Source organism: Vulpes lagopus, chromosome 21, assembly GCF_018345385.1.
Source record: "Vulpes lagopus strain Blue_001 chromosome 21, ASM1834538v1, whole genome shotgun sequence".
NCBI classification, from domain to species: Eukaryota; Metazoa; Chordata; class Mammalia; order Carnivora; family Canidae; genus Vulpes; species Vulpes lagopus.
The window spans coordinates 10,066,739-10,085,059 of record NC_054844.1 but is presented as its reverse complement, the minus strand read 5'-3'; the positions used below and the strand labels follow the sequence as shown (position 1 = coordinate 10,085,059).

At 33.9% G+C, this 18,321-nt stretch overlaps 1 protein-coding gene across 2 annotated transcripts; it reads right to left on the bottom strand.

Annotated features, from left to right (window-relative positions):
• Positions 1 to 143: 143 nt before the first annotated feature.
• On the bottom strand, positions 144 to 17,887 carry CLEC9A (C-type lectin domain containing 9A). 2 transcript variants are annotated; one of them, XM_041736504.1, is made up of 6 exons: positions 17,733 to 17,887; positions 16,178 to 16,258; positions 8,086 to 8,232; positions 6,193 to 6,344; positions 4,646 to 4,767; positions 144 to 3,977 (listed from the first exon to the last, which is right to left on the bottom strand). In XM_041736504.1, exons 1-6 carry the CDS (start codon positions 17,821 to 17,823, stop codon positions 3,845 to 3,847), a joined length of 726 nt encoding a protein of 241 aa, XP_041592438.1. In that variant the 5' UTR covers positions 17,824 to 17,887; the 3' UTR covers positions 144 to 3,844. The 2 variants fall into 2 exon arrangements, with proteins under 2 accessions (XP_041592438.1, XP_041592439.1); XM_041736505.1 differs by lacking the exon at positions 16,178 to 16,258 and having other exon boundaries at positions 17,733 to 17,873.
• Positions 17,888 to 18,321: the final 434 nt, after the last annotated feature.

Here is an 18,321-nt window from a genome sequence, read left to right as displayed (position 1 = left end):
CTGTATTATTCATTTTCATAAGACTGCATTATGTAGCAATCACTGCTTGTGGATTTCTTCCTTATGAATTTTCCTTTCAATTTTCTGTTGATTAATTATGAAATTTCTTCAGTGTTGAACAAATTCTGTGTTGATTTATTGTGTCATGCAAAAAGAACTCTATTTGTGGTCATAAAATGAGAGTTATAGGTCCCATAATTTGATCTATTATTGGGCAAATCACTTTACTTCATTAAGCTTATTTCATTAAGTATAAAGTGGAAATGTTTATAATTTTCTCATGGTGCTATTGTTAGCTGAAATGAAGTAAATATGAAATTAGTTTTATAATCCAATATTAAAAATACGTAAAAGGATTTAGTAATTTTTTTTTAAATAAAGGAGCACACACAAACATAAATAACCCTTTTTGGAGACCTGTATTCTTCAGTTAATTATAGAAAGTCACTTACATTCGGAAGCTGTGGATATTGTCAAATATTTTCTATGATGAGAGCAGATATTTAATCAATGCATTTTATATAATAAGCATGTAACAAGAAAGGTGGATTAGGACTTCAGCTAAGAAATTAAGTGTAATTTAAGTCTTGTTACTACAGGAAGAAAATGTGGTTCACATAAGCAAAGTCAAATGACTTTGTGGACTAGGTTGCAAATAGGGACAAGGCACATGTGTTGACTCCTGGCATCCTACATAACTGCAGTCTAGTTCAGGTTTGGATGACAAGTGTCTCTTTAAATGCCATTGCTTTAAAGAGTCTAGGTGCCAGGAGAGTGGATGTTGTATAGTATTTAAAGTATTCCCACAAATCTGCCACCTGAGGAAGTGTCACTTTAGATAGTGAAGAGGAAAAAAATAGCATTTATTTGACATTTTTGCTATTCTTGACATTATTTCTCTCCATCTTTACCCTCAATCCCATCATCTGTATAACAAAACTCACAACACTAATTACAATATGAGCAAATATCTCAAAGTGCAAAACAATAGTATGGCACATTTTCTTCACAAACTTTTTTAAATTTAAGAATAGGAAATAATCATGACGTGATTTGCTGAGAACATTTTTCCATGGAGAATCAAAGAGTAGTGTCCTATGAATTAATTTTTGGCTTGAGAAGAACTTTTCTCTTCCAGGCTCTTGTGTGTTTAGGTAATTCTGAAGAAATTTCAGGAAAAGTCAAATGAGGCTTTCCTGGTAGATCGGAGTTCCCTGCGGTACACAGTGAGCTATTTCTTTTCCTGAGGATACTGAACCAGCTCTTAAAACTTATCAACAGGAAACAGGTCATGGGTTCTTTAATAGCAGGAAGAGTGTGAAGAATAAGGGGAGCTTTTTCTTTGGGGACAGAAGCAATTATGAAATAAGTGGAAGAATCTAGCAGATTGCCTCAGTTTTGGCCTTAATATTGAGGGGGTCAAATACTTTGCAAAGGAATTCTTGTCCTTTTTGAAGAATACAAAAAAATCATAATCTGATTTAAAGCATACATTTTTACAAGGTTCATTGGATGAATAAATTTTTAGGATCTAGTAGTTTTATTATTCTATCAATAATACTATTCTAATTTGTTTTCTTTTTTACACACTTAATGCACTTTAGCCATAGCATATAACACAGCTTCTTTACATTTGTAGAATAGATTTTTCTGTTTCCTTCCCACCCCCTTTTTTAAAAGTTAACTTTGATCTCAATGAGATGGATCAAAGATATCCAATTAATTCTTGGTGAGACCAAGATCTAAAACATGTTAGCCCAGTGCCAAGGCCCAAACTCTTACCAGCGCCTGGAAAAAGACCCTGATAGTTTGGACCCAAGTAACTTGTAAGAAAAAAATCTTCCATCCATATTCGCTATATGAAAAGCAGCATTGCCACTGAGGAAATTTGTGGGAGTTTATACCAGCTGCGCTGTTGATAAGATTCTGACTTGAGAATCATATATTGCTGGGATGACATCAGCCAAAGGATGTTTGCCTTTTGCTTCATTGTACTTTTTCTTAAAAGAGTTATTAAATGCTTCCTATCCTTTCTCTAAACATACTTCCATGACAATGCTCTGAAGGATCTTGAAGACAAACAGTTTCTACTACTAAAAATTTTTATTGTTTCTCCTTCATTCCAAGTTATTATATTCAGCTGCCAGGTGTCAGCTGTGAAAGCCAAACACAAGACTCAACTTATACTGTGTTTTCTGTGCTATTTTCTTTTCCTAGGTTCAGCAGAAAATTAGAGAAAAATCCCTTTTACTGAAAGGTCCACCATTTCAACTCCAGGTCAAGGGTAAATTAAAAAAGAAAAAAGAAAAGAAAAAAATAATTTAAAAAGAAAAAGAAAAAAAAAACATGCCTTTTCCCTCCTTAAAGGACCTTAGCCTTTAGAGGTCACTTTTTACAATAGACTTCTAGGTTCATTTAAATGATTTCCACTGCCTCAGTGAATTAGGTTTTATTTTACTTTATTTTAACAGTATCTTTATTGTAAAGAAATATGAGATTCTAATGTAGCTTAACTACTCCTTGTGAAAAATGAGATTAATTAAAATTATATTGAGTTTAGCTGGTATTTGATGAGAATTTACTGTGTAGTAAGTTATTCTAAGGATGGTAAGTGGTAGAAAAGTAATACAGTAATAATTAGTGATTTTTTCCTTCCTATAAATTGCAAGACACTTTAATATCTCCTATCTCTTGGGAGCAAGCTAATCTATGTCCAAGGAGCCTGCCGACCTAGGATATAGATCATCTATAGATTTGTCTGAGGAGATTCATTAACTTTAAAACAGGTACTCTGTCCTGACAGCTGCTAACATTTTGCATATAAACTTTATCTTCTCAATATTCCTATAATATGAGTAGGGAAAAGAGTCATTTTTATCTGGATTACCCAAATAAGGTTGATGCCTAGAGATGACAGGTGATTTACTCCAGATAATGGTATTGATAAAGTGTCAAACTCTAGGAAAGGCACTAACATACATTCATAATTTAATCTTCAAATAATAATATGACATAAGTCCTATAATTATTTTACAGTGAAGAAATTGAAGAACAGGAGATGCACTTGAAAGTGCCTGAGTGTTACTTCTTCAAAAAAGGCATCCAGATGGCTAACAGACACATGAAAGGATGCTCAACACCACTTATCATCAGGGAAATGCAACCAAACCACAGTGAGATATCACCTCATACCTGTCAGAATGGCTAAAATAAAAAAACTCAAGAAACAACAAGCATTAGTGAGGATGTGGAGAAAAAGGAATCCCTGTGTGTATTATTGTGGGAAAGGCACACTAGTGCAGCCATGTGGAAAACAGTATAGCTGCCTGTCTTCCTTTTAATTCGAAAATCCATCTCTCTGTCCTACCATCCTACTGGTTTAAAAGAGAAAATGCATAGAAATCTGGCAGGTAGAGACTTTAAATAAAAGGCCACATTTATTTATTTGTTTATTTGTTTAAAAAAATGGCTAGAAATGTATCATCTCCCCTGTGGCTTATAGATTTTTGAGCAGAGTTTATAGTCACTATAGGCTATAAAATTTAAAAAGTACAAAGAAATTATTTTTCTTCATTTTGTTCTCTCCTTTCAGTATTTTGTTCTCTATAGGCTATAAATTGATTTTATTCTTGGCAAATTAAACAATATCAAATAAAGGCCTGGAAAGTATTGAAGAAAACTACCAAGTGTAAATGTAGAGATAGGTTTTGAGGGCAGGTAGTGAGTTTAGTAGCCCACACATAAGTTTACTTCTGCACTTGCTCTTAGAATTTTGTGGCAGGTTTTCCAATGACCTATGCAACATACTCTCATAATAGATCTCTTCAAGTACAATTTTTTTTTTTCAGTTAGAGGATCTCAATGCATACTTCTCACAGATAAAATATTTCCAAATGCTACAGTTAGCAGAAGAAAGGAACTTGTCCTTTAGATATCCACAGAGCTGGTTAGTTGATTGCAATGTCTGTACTGGCGACCTGGAGAAGCAAGTCAGTGGATTTGACGTTAGGGTAACTGGTGAGAGGTGGGTAGCTTTTATGTTTTGTTTTGTTTTGTTTTAATACGGTACCCTCCTGTAGCACCCTCCTTCTTCAGTAACAGAACTGTTTTCTCTCAATAAAAAATATGTTGACATAATATCAAAAAATCTTATAAAAACAAATACATAAAAATAAGCTGTAATGTAGGATCTCTTTCCTGACTCTTAATTCTCAGAATACTAAAGCACCTAATCCTGTTCACCAGTCTTCCTAGTTCTATCTAAAAAAATTAATAGGGAAAAATAAATCAAAGTAAAAAGCTTAACAGGGAAATCTCTTAATAGTTCCTATAACTTTTTTCTCCTAGCATTCTCTAGCCATTAAATGATATACAGGAAATGTCTGTGAAAATTATATTGTTCATTCAGCATCTCAAATTTTGTTGTGAATGTGCTAGAGCATCATGGCAGCAGGACCGAAAGGAGGAAGACTTGGAAACCATGAAGCTACTCTTAAATTACCTCAGTTTTGATTCCAATCAAAAGCCTGTGGAATGATCATGCTGGCTATGTCTTCTGGAGAAAATTTGAGGTGTAAAATAAAATGAACTTTGGAATCCCCTCATGTTCCTAATTTTTCTTGTCACATTTCCCTCAGACACTTACAGGTCAGGGGAGGGAGAGGAACCATCTTGCCAAAGCCAAGGTTTGCTGAATCCATCTTGAGACAGTCCCACCCAGTAATCAAAGCCACTTTTGACCTTCTTCAGGCCGCCAGTGATAAAGTCCTAGAAGAAACAAGACCTGAACAGTGAGCTGAGGGGAAAACAATAAACTATCATGAAATACAAAGTTTGGCATTTTACCTAGACAGACATTAATGGGGACTTGAGAGCTAAAGAATAGGAGAAAGGGTTTTATTTATTTATTTCTTAAAGATTTTATTTATTTATTTATTTATTTATTTATTTATTTATTTATTTATGACACAGAGTGAGAGGCAGAGATACAAGCAGAGGGAGAAGCAGGCTCCCTGCGGGGAGCCCAATGCAGGACTCGATCCCAGGACCCCAGGGATCATGCCCTGAGCCAAAGGCAAATGCTCAACCACCGAGCCACCCAGGTGTCTCAAGAGGGAGGGTTTTAAAGAAGAAATATATCTTATAGATTTTTTTTTATTGCCATATGATAGATGGTGTGTTAAGGACTATGGGGAAAATAGGTGTCTGGTATTAAAATAAACCTAACAGATCCAGAGTTGGGCAGATAATATATGTCAATACAGGATGTTATACTGAACCTTCATTACCAGGAAAAATAAAAATATCCTTGACATCATAGACCATGTAGATCATTCTTTCCCAATATTTTTCAATATGAGAAATAGTTTGGGAGATTCCAGAGGAAACTTAACTACAGGCATATTTTGTCAGAAAAAAACACTTAACTTTTGTCACCAAATTTGCACAGAATAGTGTAAACCTATCATTGCTATAAGTCCAAGTGGCCTTAGTTTACTCCATATCTTTAACATATCCTTAAATTGTTCTCTCATTATTCTTGGAAAAATGAACTTTAACTAATTATTGAGTATAACAAGTGTATATTTTAATAAGGTCAGAAATGTGTAACTGTATTCTACTTCATACATATTTATGGATAAAAATGATTTCAGGAAAGCACCGTTTGTTAGGATATTAGTAAACTAAGCTTAATGTCAACTAAACATTTCATTTAGCAAATGCTTATTTTTATAGACCTCGCCATTTCATTACATCATCTCCCTTTTTATACTTTTTCTCTTTTTATTACAAAATTGCTATTGGCTGTTAACTTCCCTACATCATTGAAAATAACAAATTTGTAACAAATATACAATTATAATGGATGTATATCTTGGGATGGATTAACAAGTGACAAAATGATATTTCCTTTATTCCCTCTCCTTTCTGATAAACAAAGGACGTATCACTAACATATTCCCCTGGATTTCTGGATCACGTCCTGGTTTTCTTGTTGTTATTGTTTGTCCTATTAAAAGGAAAACAAACCTTGGTCATTCCTACTTTGTGTCTTTTAAACCCTTATTATATACAATAAATATACTACTGTTATAGAATATTAAGAAATCCTATCTAATTAGAATCAGTCCTTTCTTTTAATGGGTATCAGGGTATTTTCAGAATGACATGAAACTATGAGATGGTGTTTACCATTTCTTCTTTGCTGTCTATTTGTAGAAGATTAGAGCCCTCCTTCAAACAGTCCTCCTTACTGGTGTGCCAAATTTTCCAGTTTTCAAAGACATGGTAACAGCTTTCTCCATTCTGAATCCAGTTGTCAGGACAAGGGCTACAGTTGTGGGCTTTGAATATAAACATTTTACTTTGTTAAAGTTATTATAATAATATCAGCAGCACATTTCCTCAAAAGAAACCCTTGTCTCACCCCCAGTGAAGCTGAACATTGCAACCAAATGGTTCAGATGAGGCAATACTTACCACAATAAGTTTTATATAATTATTTCCAACTGCACTAGGTCTGTAAGAATTAGTTTAAGACAAAATTAATTTCAGAATATTTTTCCCAAACTGTTCCTTTTCTATAATAGTGGAACTGAATACTCTATTTTTATAACTCTTCATCTTTTTAAGTTTACAACACAGATAGTCTTTATTGTTAGCTTATTGTTCCATGTCTGTAAATCTTACTGGCCCACTTTAGTTGGAATATATACTGGGCCATCAGGCAAGATAATAATAAGTTTCAAGTTGATGTATAAATTCTGAGAGTTAAATATGAAAATGTTTCCTATAGGATGCATAGAACAAACAGTGCACTTTGAGAAGTGATTTGAAATATGTGGATGAAGAAAACTGAAGAAAAACATAAGTGACCAATAAGCTTATTTCAGGACTCAGGTATAACTTATTTGTAAGCCATATTGTTTAATCAGTTCTATGAAATCTGTCTTAAGAAAGAATGTATTCACAAAAGAATTGTGCTCAAGAGTATAAAAGGGGAACCAACCAAGTGTTTCTTGCACAGAGGGAAAGACAATGAAATTTCCAGGATCCTAATTTCTAGAGAGAGGCCTTCTATCTAAGGTCACAAATAGTTCATTATCGTTGTTCAGGGTCAGCTGTTGAGTTGTTTAAAACTTTTCAATTTCTTTTTTTTAAACTTTTTTTTTATTGGAATTCAATTTGCCAACATATAGCATAACACCCAGAGCTCATCCCACCAAGTGCCCCCCTCAGTGCCCATCACCCAGTCACCCCAACCCCCTGCCCACTTCACCCTCACTGATATTTTCACTCATTTTCTCTCCTTTCCCTTTATTCCCTTTCACTGATTTTTATATTCCCCCAAATGAATGAGACCATATAATGTTTGTCCTTTTCCAAAGCTTTTCAATTTCTTTTGTTTGGAATCTATGCTAATTAGTGTCTTAACTATTGTTAAAGTTATAGCAAGAGTGGTGTTGACAAAAGCAGCTGAAAAATTGGAGATATATTATTTGTAGATCTCCAAAATGAATTATTGCCATTGTCTCAAGGTTAATGGCTCAGAGGTGGGCCTAACTTATGCATGCAAAAGTCTATTATATTTAAAAACACTGTTGGGCACACATTGATTCTGTAAACATTTTTTTAGCTAAATTTCAACTAGAAGGTAGGTTTTTGACCTTTCATTGGTAATTATTTAAATGGTATCCTACAGGGATCATTAATATCAATTAAGCAACCATAAAATACTTGACAAAGTATTTCTATGCAACACGTAGAAATAAGGCTGTCTTAGGTTTAAAATTCTAGTAAAAAATGTAAAAGATAAATTTGAAGTAATTTCATAGAATTTTTAAAAAGAGTTGAACTCTGCTTTGTAAATCTGCATTTCTTGAGATCTCAGTATTCTCCACATACTATTGTAGTATATAAACATATAAATAACATTGAACTGGAGTGTGGATCAAAAGATGTCTCTCCTAATTTAAAATTCTGTCTGCAATTTTGTAGACAGTAAGATGAGTGCCACTGTTTCTTTTGAGGAATTGGTGCCCATATTTGTATCTGCACCATGGAAACTGATTTTGTATCAATTACCTGAACTGAAAGAGTTTTGCATCAAGGTTTGGCAATATTTCATCTGAAGGTTATGGTTTCTCTTCCATTGTGTGAAATTCAACAGTGCTCTGTCCTGATGGATGAGCTTTTCTTGCTGTTTCATTGCAATGGTAGATACCTGGAACACTTCAAACAATAACAATAATTCTTAATTAAAAATACTGACAAATTACAACACAATAATTCTTCCATGCAGAGTAAGGACAACTATAGATTACTGATTATCTTGTGACTTTAGTTTGCACTAAGTTTTTGTTTAAAGTTTACACTGTTCAGGGATCCCTGGGTGGCTCAGCGGTTTAGCGCCTGCCTTTGGCCCAGGGTGTCCCAGGATCCTGGAGTCCTGCATCAGGCTCCCTGCATGAAGCCTCTTTCTCCCTCTGCCTATGTCTCTGCCTCTCTCTTTCTCTGTGTCTCTTATGAATAAATAAATAAATAAAAATCTTTAAAAAAATATAAAAAAATAAAGTTGACACTGTTCAAGAATCAAAAACTTCAAAGGATACAGGGGAAAAATCCCCTTTGCCACTTGGATGGATGTACCCAACTCCACTCCCCAGAGCAGTCAGGCTTATGAATTTCTTTTTTATTCTTCCATACATATTTTGAATTTTATCAACCAATGAATATAAAATGCTTCCTCTTCTCTTTAAACAAATAGTAACAACCTACTTATATGGTTTTTCATATTTTATCTTACCACTTAAATATATTTTGGACATAATTCTGTATCAGTATACAAAGAGCTTTCTCGTTCTTTTATTTTAACATTATCAGACTCCATTATAAGGGTATACCATGAGTTATGTTAGTCATTCTCTACTAACTTTTAGACAATTTATAATCTTTTGGTATTCCGGAAATAAATAATGTAATAAAGGACCTTAATCATACATAATTTCACACATATGCAAGTATATTTTTAAGGGAAGTTGCTAGGTCAAAGTTTATGTGCATTTAAATTGTATATAGATATTTCCAAATTACCTTCATGTAGGTTGTTGGAAGTGGTATTTCAATATCATTTGAATTTGCATTTCCATTTTTACTCTTGGTGTTGAAATTTTATTTCATACATATAAAGGTCAGTTGCATTTCTTTTTCTATGAAGTGTATAGTTATATATGGCCTATATAATCACATGCTGTAATTTTTTTCATTGAGTTTCTAGTCTTTTCGTTATTGTTTTAGATGAGGTCCTTATTGTGCTATGAGAATTCATCCCAACAGGTCCGGGATCAGCTTGAGCAGTGTTTCTAAAGTTCCTGCCTGGCACTGACCTCTGGACAAAGTATGAGACATACTGAATAATAGTATATAACTTTGTAATCATCAGTCTGAGGATTTTTTGGTCAGATGATCCTGGCTTGTCAGCATTGTTTATTGATGCCATATGAATGATGATTTGCCCCTGGTCACAAGGAGATTCTGAGTAGGCTCTGCTGTTGAAGCTGATTACCTGGCAGAAATATGGCTATGTGGTCAGCATAATAAAAAAATACCCAAGCAAGACTCATCTTGGGTTCCCTGCTACCAAAGTGCTCTGTGTTCCTGACTCAAGAGAGAATTCACATCTGAGAGGACAGTTACAGAGGGAAGACAAAGTGCTTATTTGCACCCGGGCTCTTCAGACCATATCCTTACCTTAATGTGGTTCTTAAACTGTATCCTTTTCTTGTAATAAAATGTAGATTTGTCAGCACTGTCATTTCAAGTCCTGTGAATCTTCTTCTCCATTCCTATTTAACTGATTCTGTTACCGCACTTAACATTTTGGTAATGCATGATATGAGCCATGAATCTCCCAGTGTCTTTTGATTTTGCTTTCGGTAGTTCACCCCACCACATACATCAGATGTTTTTTGAGTCATTTTCAGCAAATGTCTTACACCTGAGATTATATTTTTATAAATATATTTCACTTTCATATTTTGATGTAGCTGGAATTTATTTTGTTGGAATGTATAAGATATGACTTCCAAATTCTTTCCCTAGATGGCTACATTGTGCTCTCATATCATTTACTGAACAACCCACTCCTCATCCTCTTTTAACTGCCATCTTTAGCTTACTGTAATTTTCAATAAACTACTTTGATATATTTATATTATTTTAATTATATTTAATCTACTTGCTTATCTACTCATATGTCAATACCGCATAGGCTTCATTATTCTAGATTTATAATTTATTTTAATATTTGGCAAGGGCAGTCCTCCCGTTTTCATATTATTTTTACATTTTTTATAGTTCTTTACCTATAAATCTGAATAGCTTTTTAAATAAGTTCTTTTTTAAAATATTTTTTAAAAATTTATTTATTTGATAAAGAGAGAGAACAGGAATACAAGCAGGGAGAGGGACAGAGGGAGAAGGAGAAGCAGACTCCTTGTTACACAGGAAACCCAATGCAGGGCTCGATCCCAGGACCCAAGGATCATGACCTGAGCTGAAGACACTTAACCGACTGAGTCATCCAGGCACCCCAAATCAGTTCTTTTTAAAAATCATATTATAGGGATCCCTGGGTGGCGCAGCGGTTTAGCGCCTGCCTTTGGCCCAGGGCGCGATCCTGGAGACCCGGGATCGAATCCCACATCGGGCTCCCAGTGCATGGAGCCTGCTTCTCCCTCTGCCTGTGTCTCTGCCTCTCTCTCTCTCTCTCTCTCTCTCTGTGTGTGTGTGTGACTAATAAATAAATAAAAATTAAAAAAAAATCATATTATAAAGTATCAATTCCTATTTTATTAAATATTTTTTAACATAGATATTGACTTTTTTTTTTTTTTTTTTGAGATATTGACTTTCTTTATGCTGTTTGGCTTTTATAGAATTCCTTGAATCTGTTGCTTCATATTTTTAATCAGTGTGGGAAAATATTCATGTAATAAGTCTTAAAATAATATTACTTTTGTCTAACTCTCTCTGTCTTCTACACTTGGGTCTACTATTACACATATGCTAATCTTTCTCAATATACTTTAGGACTCTCATCCTCTTCTACGTTTTGCTCAAGAGCTATGGACAATGGATGAATATGCCTTATCTATCAGTAATCCTGGTTGCTAGTGGCTTGGATTATGTTCCTTCTTCTTAGCGAAAGGTTGAATGTAACCAGAGTGGGGAGTAAGAGAGTGATGTTATTTATTTATTCTATTTATAAACTGGTATGTTTGGAAATTCCCTTTTAGGAATTTGAAGTATTGTTCCAAAATTTTGAATTTTGATGTTTTCTAGATTAATTACATTCTTGAGTCTATTTCTGTTTGTTTATTACTACCTGAAAAGGTTGTACTACATAAAGCTGTAATAAAATTGGAGAAAGGGAAAGGAGACTTCTCTTTAGTTTCCCCCTAAATGGGAAGCAAGGTATTGTATCTTTACTGGTGTTCTGCTTGTAATCAATTTGCAACAAGTGAAGAACAAAGATTCAAGTGTATTTACTTAGGGGAATATAAAACAAATGTTTTTAAAGCCCTCAAAATAAGAGCATTTTTTATATCATGTTATATGATATATCTAATTGATGAATTAAGAAAATGAAAAAGAACAGTAAAAATAAAGGGAAAATATGACTTTTTAGAAAATATTTTGCACTATAGAGTTTTTAAAATAGAAAGTAATTAGCATAAATCATATGGTAGGACAAATAGAAAATATAAAATAGTAGGAAGAAAATAAGAAATTACTCCTACTTACATTGAAACCTACCATTCAAATAACAGTTGCTAATAGTTTATATCTATTGAAACTTTTTCCATATGTGTATGTAAAAAACACATCTATTTTACATACAATGTTTATGAGACTGTATTTTTCCATTACTGACTTATTAATCATCTTATTTCATGGCAAAATATTGCATAACCATATCTCCATGTTAATAACAATAGTTCTAAAAGACTTCTTTAAATTACTGCAGTGTATCCTTTTATATCAATGTAACATGATTAATTTTTACCAGTTATTTTATTTTCAGATATCTATGTATGCACTTTTGATGGTATATAGGAATAATTTATAATTAACTCATTCATTACTTTATTACCATGATACTTTAAACAGGATATAGATTTCCATTCATTACCCTTTGTGAGAAACATGTCCTTTTTTCTACTATGTATATTAAATTACATACATTATATGTGTTATAATGTATATAGTACATTATTATATATATAATTTAAATATTAGTATTGACTTTTACAATGAAAATTTTCATGGAAAAAACATTTCATATTCTTTGTTAAAATGGAATGATGATTAAGATAAAATAATTATTAAAAATTAAACATGATTTTTATAGCTCAAAATCTACTGGCTGTAACATAATCTATAACTAGGAAGGACAAACAGGAATGTTTGAAGTACACAAAATTGTTTCTTAACACAACCTTTTTGTTTTTATAACTAGTTCTACTTAACAAAAGTCCTAAGAATATTTTGAGAATGTATAAGATGACCTTGGTAAATGACAATTTTGGGGGGCACCTGGCTGGCTCAGTCAGTTGAGCATCTGCCTTCATCTCAGGTCATGATCCCAGGGTCCTGGAATCAAAACCCACCATGAGCTCCCTTCCCAGTGGGAAGTTTGCTTGTCTCTGCCTCACTGCCTTCTCTCTGCTCATTCTCTCCACTCTCTCTCAGATAATTAAATGAAATCTTTAAAAAAAATGACAGTATCAGTAGCACAAAAATGAAAGTCACTATACTTGAACAAAAGCCAATGGTAAAAGTATTTTACATTGGTATAGTGATATTTAAAAGTTTGAAAAGTATTTATACTTATTAACACACAACAAAAGAAAGCCAAAACTTTTATTTGTAAGTATGTCCCAGAAATAACTGAAAGTTTTAAATACTTTTTAAAAAAGATTGTATTTATTTATTCATGAGAGATACAGAGAGAGAGGCAGAGACATAGGCAGAGGGAGAAGCAGGTCCTCGAGGGGAACCTGAATGGGACTTGATCCCAGGACCCCGGGTTCATGTCCTGAGCCAAAGGCAGAAGCTCAACCACTGAGCCACCCAGGCGTCCCAAGTTTTAAATACTTTATTTTCTGGCTAGCTTTTCTTTATCTTCATTGAAATATTTTCTTCACCCAACTTTTGTTCTGGAAGTTAAAAATATTTTTTAATACATTCCATGGGATTACAACATTAAAAAACAACAAAAAGTAAACACTGATATTGTCACCATATATCTCCTCCTGATCCCATTTTTAGTTACTTCTTATATATCTTTCCAGTATTACCTGACATATGAAGAAAATATTTGTTCTCAATCAAATTGTGGTGTACTGTATACATGACTTTAGAAGTTGCTTTTTTCACTTAAGGATGTATCCGGAAGACATTTATGTATCAGTCCATAGAGAGCACCTGCTTTTTACTGCTGTTGCTTCCCCCGCCCTTTTAAAACCCATCTCTCTCCTCTCCCTCCTTCTCCCCTCCCCTCCTCTCTCCTCTTCTTCCTCCTCCTTCTCTATTTCCTCTTCTTTCTCTTCTCCTCCCTTCTTTTCTTTTCCTCCTTCTGTTTCTCTTTGTTTTCCTTCTTTTTCTCCTCTTTGTTTCATGGTATTCCATGGTGTGGATGTAATATTGTACTATTGTTAATTTAAATGATCCCTTAAATGATAGGCATTTGAGTCCCTACTATTTTTTTTATTCCCCGTTGCTATATGTGTAGGTTTATCTATAGGAAAAGTTTCCAAAAGTGGGATTTCTGGGTCAAAAATAATTAGTATAGTTTAAAATAACCCAGAGTTTGTCAGGAACATGATTGTCATAATTTATCTAAACAGATTTCATGAACTATACAGAGAGAAAAACAAAATTAAAATTATATTGACAGCAAGTTTCTTGAGGACATGGAAGATGTAGAGTATGCTTTTACAAACACCCTTAGTATGTACTATGTGTGTTTTTTGGCTATGTAATAATTGGTGATTGGAAACTATAGGTTCATTTTTATATAAAGACATATTCTATATCCCAATTACTTAATAATATTACTTGAAGTATTGCATCTTTAGATAATCTTGTTTTTAATTGAAAATGTTCTTTATAAACTTCATTTGTTTTATCTTCTAACCCCAGGTAGTTCATATTTATAAAGCAGCATTGAAATTTATTATATCGGTGTGATATTTAAACCATATCTTTTAATATTTGCAATGCCAGTTAAATATGAATTCTTGGGGGATCCCTAGGTGGCTCAGTGGTTTAGCGCCTGCCTTTGGCGGGGGGCCTGATCTTGGAGCCCCGGGATCGAGTCCCACATAGGGTTCCCAGCATGGAGCCTGCTTCTCCTTCCAGCTGTGTCTCTGCCCCCCACCCCCTCTTTCTATGTCTATCATAAATGAATAAATAAAATCTTTAAAAAAATATGAATTCTTGTACTGTCATTAGAATGGAGTTCAACAATATTCTGTTCAAAGTGTCCAGATTTTAGAAAAGAAACTGAATCATTAGATTTTAATTGATTTATCAGTTAGTTCTCTTTCAACTCTGGCATCTATTTCCAGTGTGTCTGTTTGATAAATATATATTTAAATGTGAGTTACTTAAAAAAAAAAAAGACTTGGATTTGGTTTAAATAATGCATTTTTATATGAAGCACAAAGAGAGTAGAGTGAGATAAGGAAAGCTTTCTGGAAGTGCTAACATTTGCTGTGAGCAGTAAAATTTCTTTTGAGATGATAGACAAGGTAACAATTCTTTATTGAGCTTCTAGTAATCCTTAAATCAATTTTCTAAGAAGAATCAGGAAAATAAACTCACAACTAATATGAACAAGATTAGGTTTCTTGTATTTTGTGAAAGTAAATCTGAACCCATCTCTTTCTCATTGTAGAACTCATAATTCTCCCTCATTGCTAGTCTTCTACATAAACAAATGCTTTGCCAGAGCATATGAAAAGGAAGAATTATCTGAACTATAATTTTTATCTCTGTCTTTCTAACCTTCTTAGTACTAGCATGAATGATAATGCAGTTATTAGTTGTTTTTTTGTTTATTTTTTAGAATCATAGCCCTGTAATTATATTTTATAGAAGTTTCACTTGCCAGATATGAAAACATGTCTTAAATTTAAACTAAAGGAAATAAATGTGATTAAATATGGCCCACATAAAATGCTTAGATTTGCATTAAACTTATTAATTTGTACTTTGCCTAATGTAAAGTGAAAGACTTACTAAAATAATCTGCATAAAAATAAGTTTAGAATACATACAGTTTTAGAAAAGAAAGCTTTATACTTAATCCTGCAAATTGCCTCCTTTAGCATACTAATATGATTCACAAATTGAATCATAATAATAGGTAATTATTTGCATTATTTTCCCCAAAGAGACCTACAGCATTAGAATTGGGCTAAAAAACATGCAAATGAACATTAAATGTTATTAAAAGTGACATACAAGTGCTTTGTGAGTTATATAAATGTCCCATAATTTAAATTAGGAACACTTGGGGGGTCTGGGTGGCTCAGTCGGTTAAGCATCTGACTTCACCTCAGGTCATCATCTCATGGTCCTGGTATTAAACCCCTTATCGGCCTCCCTGCTTAGCAGGGAGTCTGCTTCTCCCTTTCCCTTTTCCTCTATCCCTCCCCAGTCTCATGTTCTCTCTCTTGAATAAAAAAAAAAAAATCTTAAAAAAATTAGTAAGTCATTATTTTAGATCACTTATATGCATTTACATGTTTCTAATTGTTTCTCTATTTATAAATTATGACATTTTATTTATAATGATATACATAAACAGAATTGTATATAAAGGTATATGCAGGGATGCCTGGGTGGCTCAGCAGTTGAGCGTCTGCCTTCACCTCAGGGCGTGATTCTGGGATCCAGGATCGAATCCCACATCGGGCTCCCTGCTTGGAGCCCGCTTCTCCCTCTGCCTGTGTTTCTGCCTCTCTCTCTGTCTCTCATGAATAAATAAATTAAACCCTTAAAAAAAAGCTATATTCAGCATATATGTAGGTTTGTAATGTATAATTGTGTATAAAGTATATGAAATATATGTATATAGATTATTTTGAAGATATCCTTGTGTACTTACACTTGAGGCCCAAGAAAACAGAGGTTGCTATTGAGCCCACGCAGAGGATACATGTAATCACTGTCACCAGACACCATGCTCCTGGAGTAGGATGGGGCAATGACAGTGAGTTAGAGAAAGTAGATGAGAGAAATGGGTTGGGATAAAACTAGACTGAATGAAAGAAAGAATTAGTATTCTTACTCAAGAATCCTTGAGGCCATGGGAACTGTGATAACAGGAAAAAAGAACTCCAACTTTTTGAAATGCAAGTTAAAACTCAGAACACCTTTGATTTAGAAAGATGTAAAATCCAAGAGGTTAAGTAACATACTCCTCTTACCTCTTATGGTGCTACAATCTTACTAACTAGTTACCTATATTCTATTCCGACAATCTTTTAGAGATTATAGCAAACCAGGTAGCAGGCTTTCATATTTGAAAGTAGAAATGCTATGGCACATCATCCCTTTTCAGTGCCACTTGAACATGACTGTTTCTGAGATATTTCTTTTAAACATACAATTTTGGATGAGGAATACATCCCCTCCACCCCAGGTAATTTTGCATCTATCCAGGAAAGAAAAATGAAGAATGTGTGGTTTGTTATATTCTTAACACAAATCGGAGAAAAAATAAAACTTATCTTTGGATTATGTGGTAGGCTGAATAATGCCCCTGTCCCAAATGCCCATGTCCTACTTTCTGGAACTTGTAAATGTTACCTTTTGTGGCAAAAAAAGACTGACTTTACACTGTATTAAGTTAAGGATCTTGAGATGGGGACATTATGCTTTTTATCTGGGCCTTTATAAGTGAGAGGTTAGTGGTCAGGGTGTTACATGATGATGGAAGCAGAAAGAAATTTGAAGGCGCAACTGCAGGCTTTGAAAATGGAGGAAGGGGCCATGAGCCAAGCGGAGCAAGAAATGCAGCTCTAGAAACTGGAAAACACAAATAAATGGAATCTCCCCTAGCTAGAGCCTCTCGAAGGAATGCAGCCCTGTCAACATTTTGCCCAATGAAACCTATTCTGGAATTCTGATCCTTAGAACTGTTAAGATACTAAATTTATGTTGTATTAACCCTCTTGGTCTGTGGTAATTAATTATCAACATGATAGGAATCGAATACAAATGTTACAGAAGAACACCAGGACTGATCACCATAGCACACAGCTTCAGGCTGGTAAGATTTTCAGTTTTTCAACCTCTTTTTTTCTCTTTATTTCCTAGTGTTTGTCAGATAATTTTCAGGGCATTTTATACAGGAACTAAAATAATAAAAATATATGATTTTTTTCATTTATCTTCCAAATCCAGGAATTCTTTGTCCTTCCAGCAAGAGACAGGGGAAAAAGTTACCATATATTTGTCAAATCCATTGATCTCTTCCTTTTGCACCTTTAATTACTCTTCCACATCACTTCATTTTTTCAATATTAGCATATCATGCACATTATCATATGCATGCATATGTGGGTTATTTCTTTAGAAAAATCACCTTGGGCTCATCATAGAACAGGAAACAAAACATAAACTGCAAAGTCTTGGATTGAATAATTAGAACTGGTTACCTGAATATTTGGTGGAAGATAGGTGGTTCTGGTAAAAGCTTGGTGTTGGACTATCCCAACGAAGAGAGGTGTATGTTTCTTCCTCCTGCATGTCTGAGATGCTGTGATAGGTAAAGCAGTCCACATGAGAAGCTAAGACAAATAACTCGTCTCACGGGAGGAACAAGCTCATGAAAGAACTGAAATTGGCTACTTCTCACACTAGTGGGAAACTATGTTTGGGTTTAATATATAGAATAGATGCATTTTCATCTGGAAAGCAGAAGTTTAAGCCAAAGTATAACTTGTTAAAGTAGGAAGTGAGAAAAGAAACTGAATTGAAAGGGTCTAAGGTAGAGTAAGTTACTGCTCTGGGTTCTGAAGTGCAGCAGTTGTTGAAGTGGATTATACCACTGGATTATTACCAAGATGAAAAGAATAGAGGTGCAAAAAAATGCACTTCTATTTGGTACAAAACATGAAGAATGTGGATGACATAGACAGCAAAGATCCGAGGTTAGCTCATATTGGACAAACCAGGGTATAAGGAGCTATAGATCATTGTGTATCCTTATCCTTAAAAAAAAAAGCTAGGAAGGAATTTCTCCCC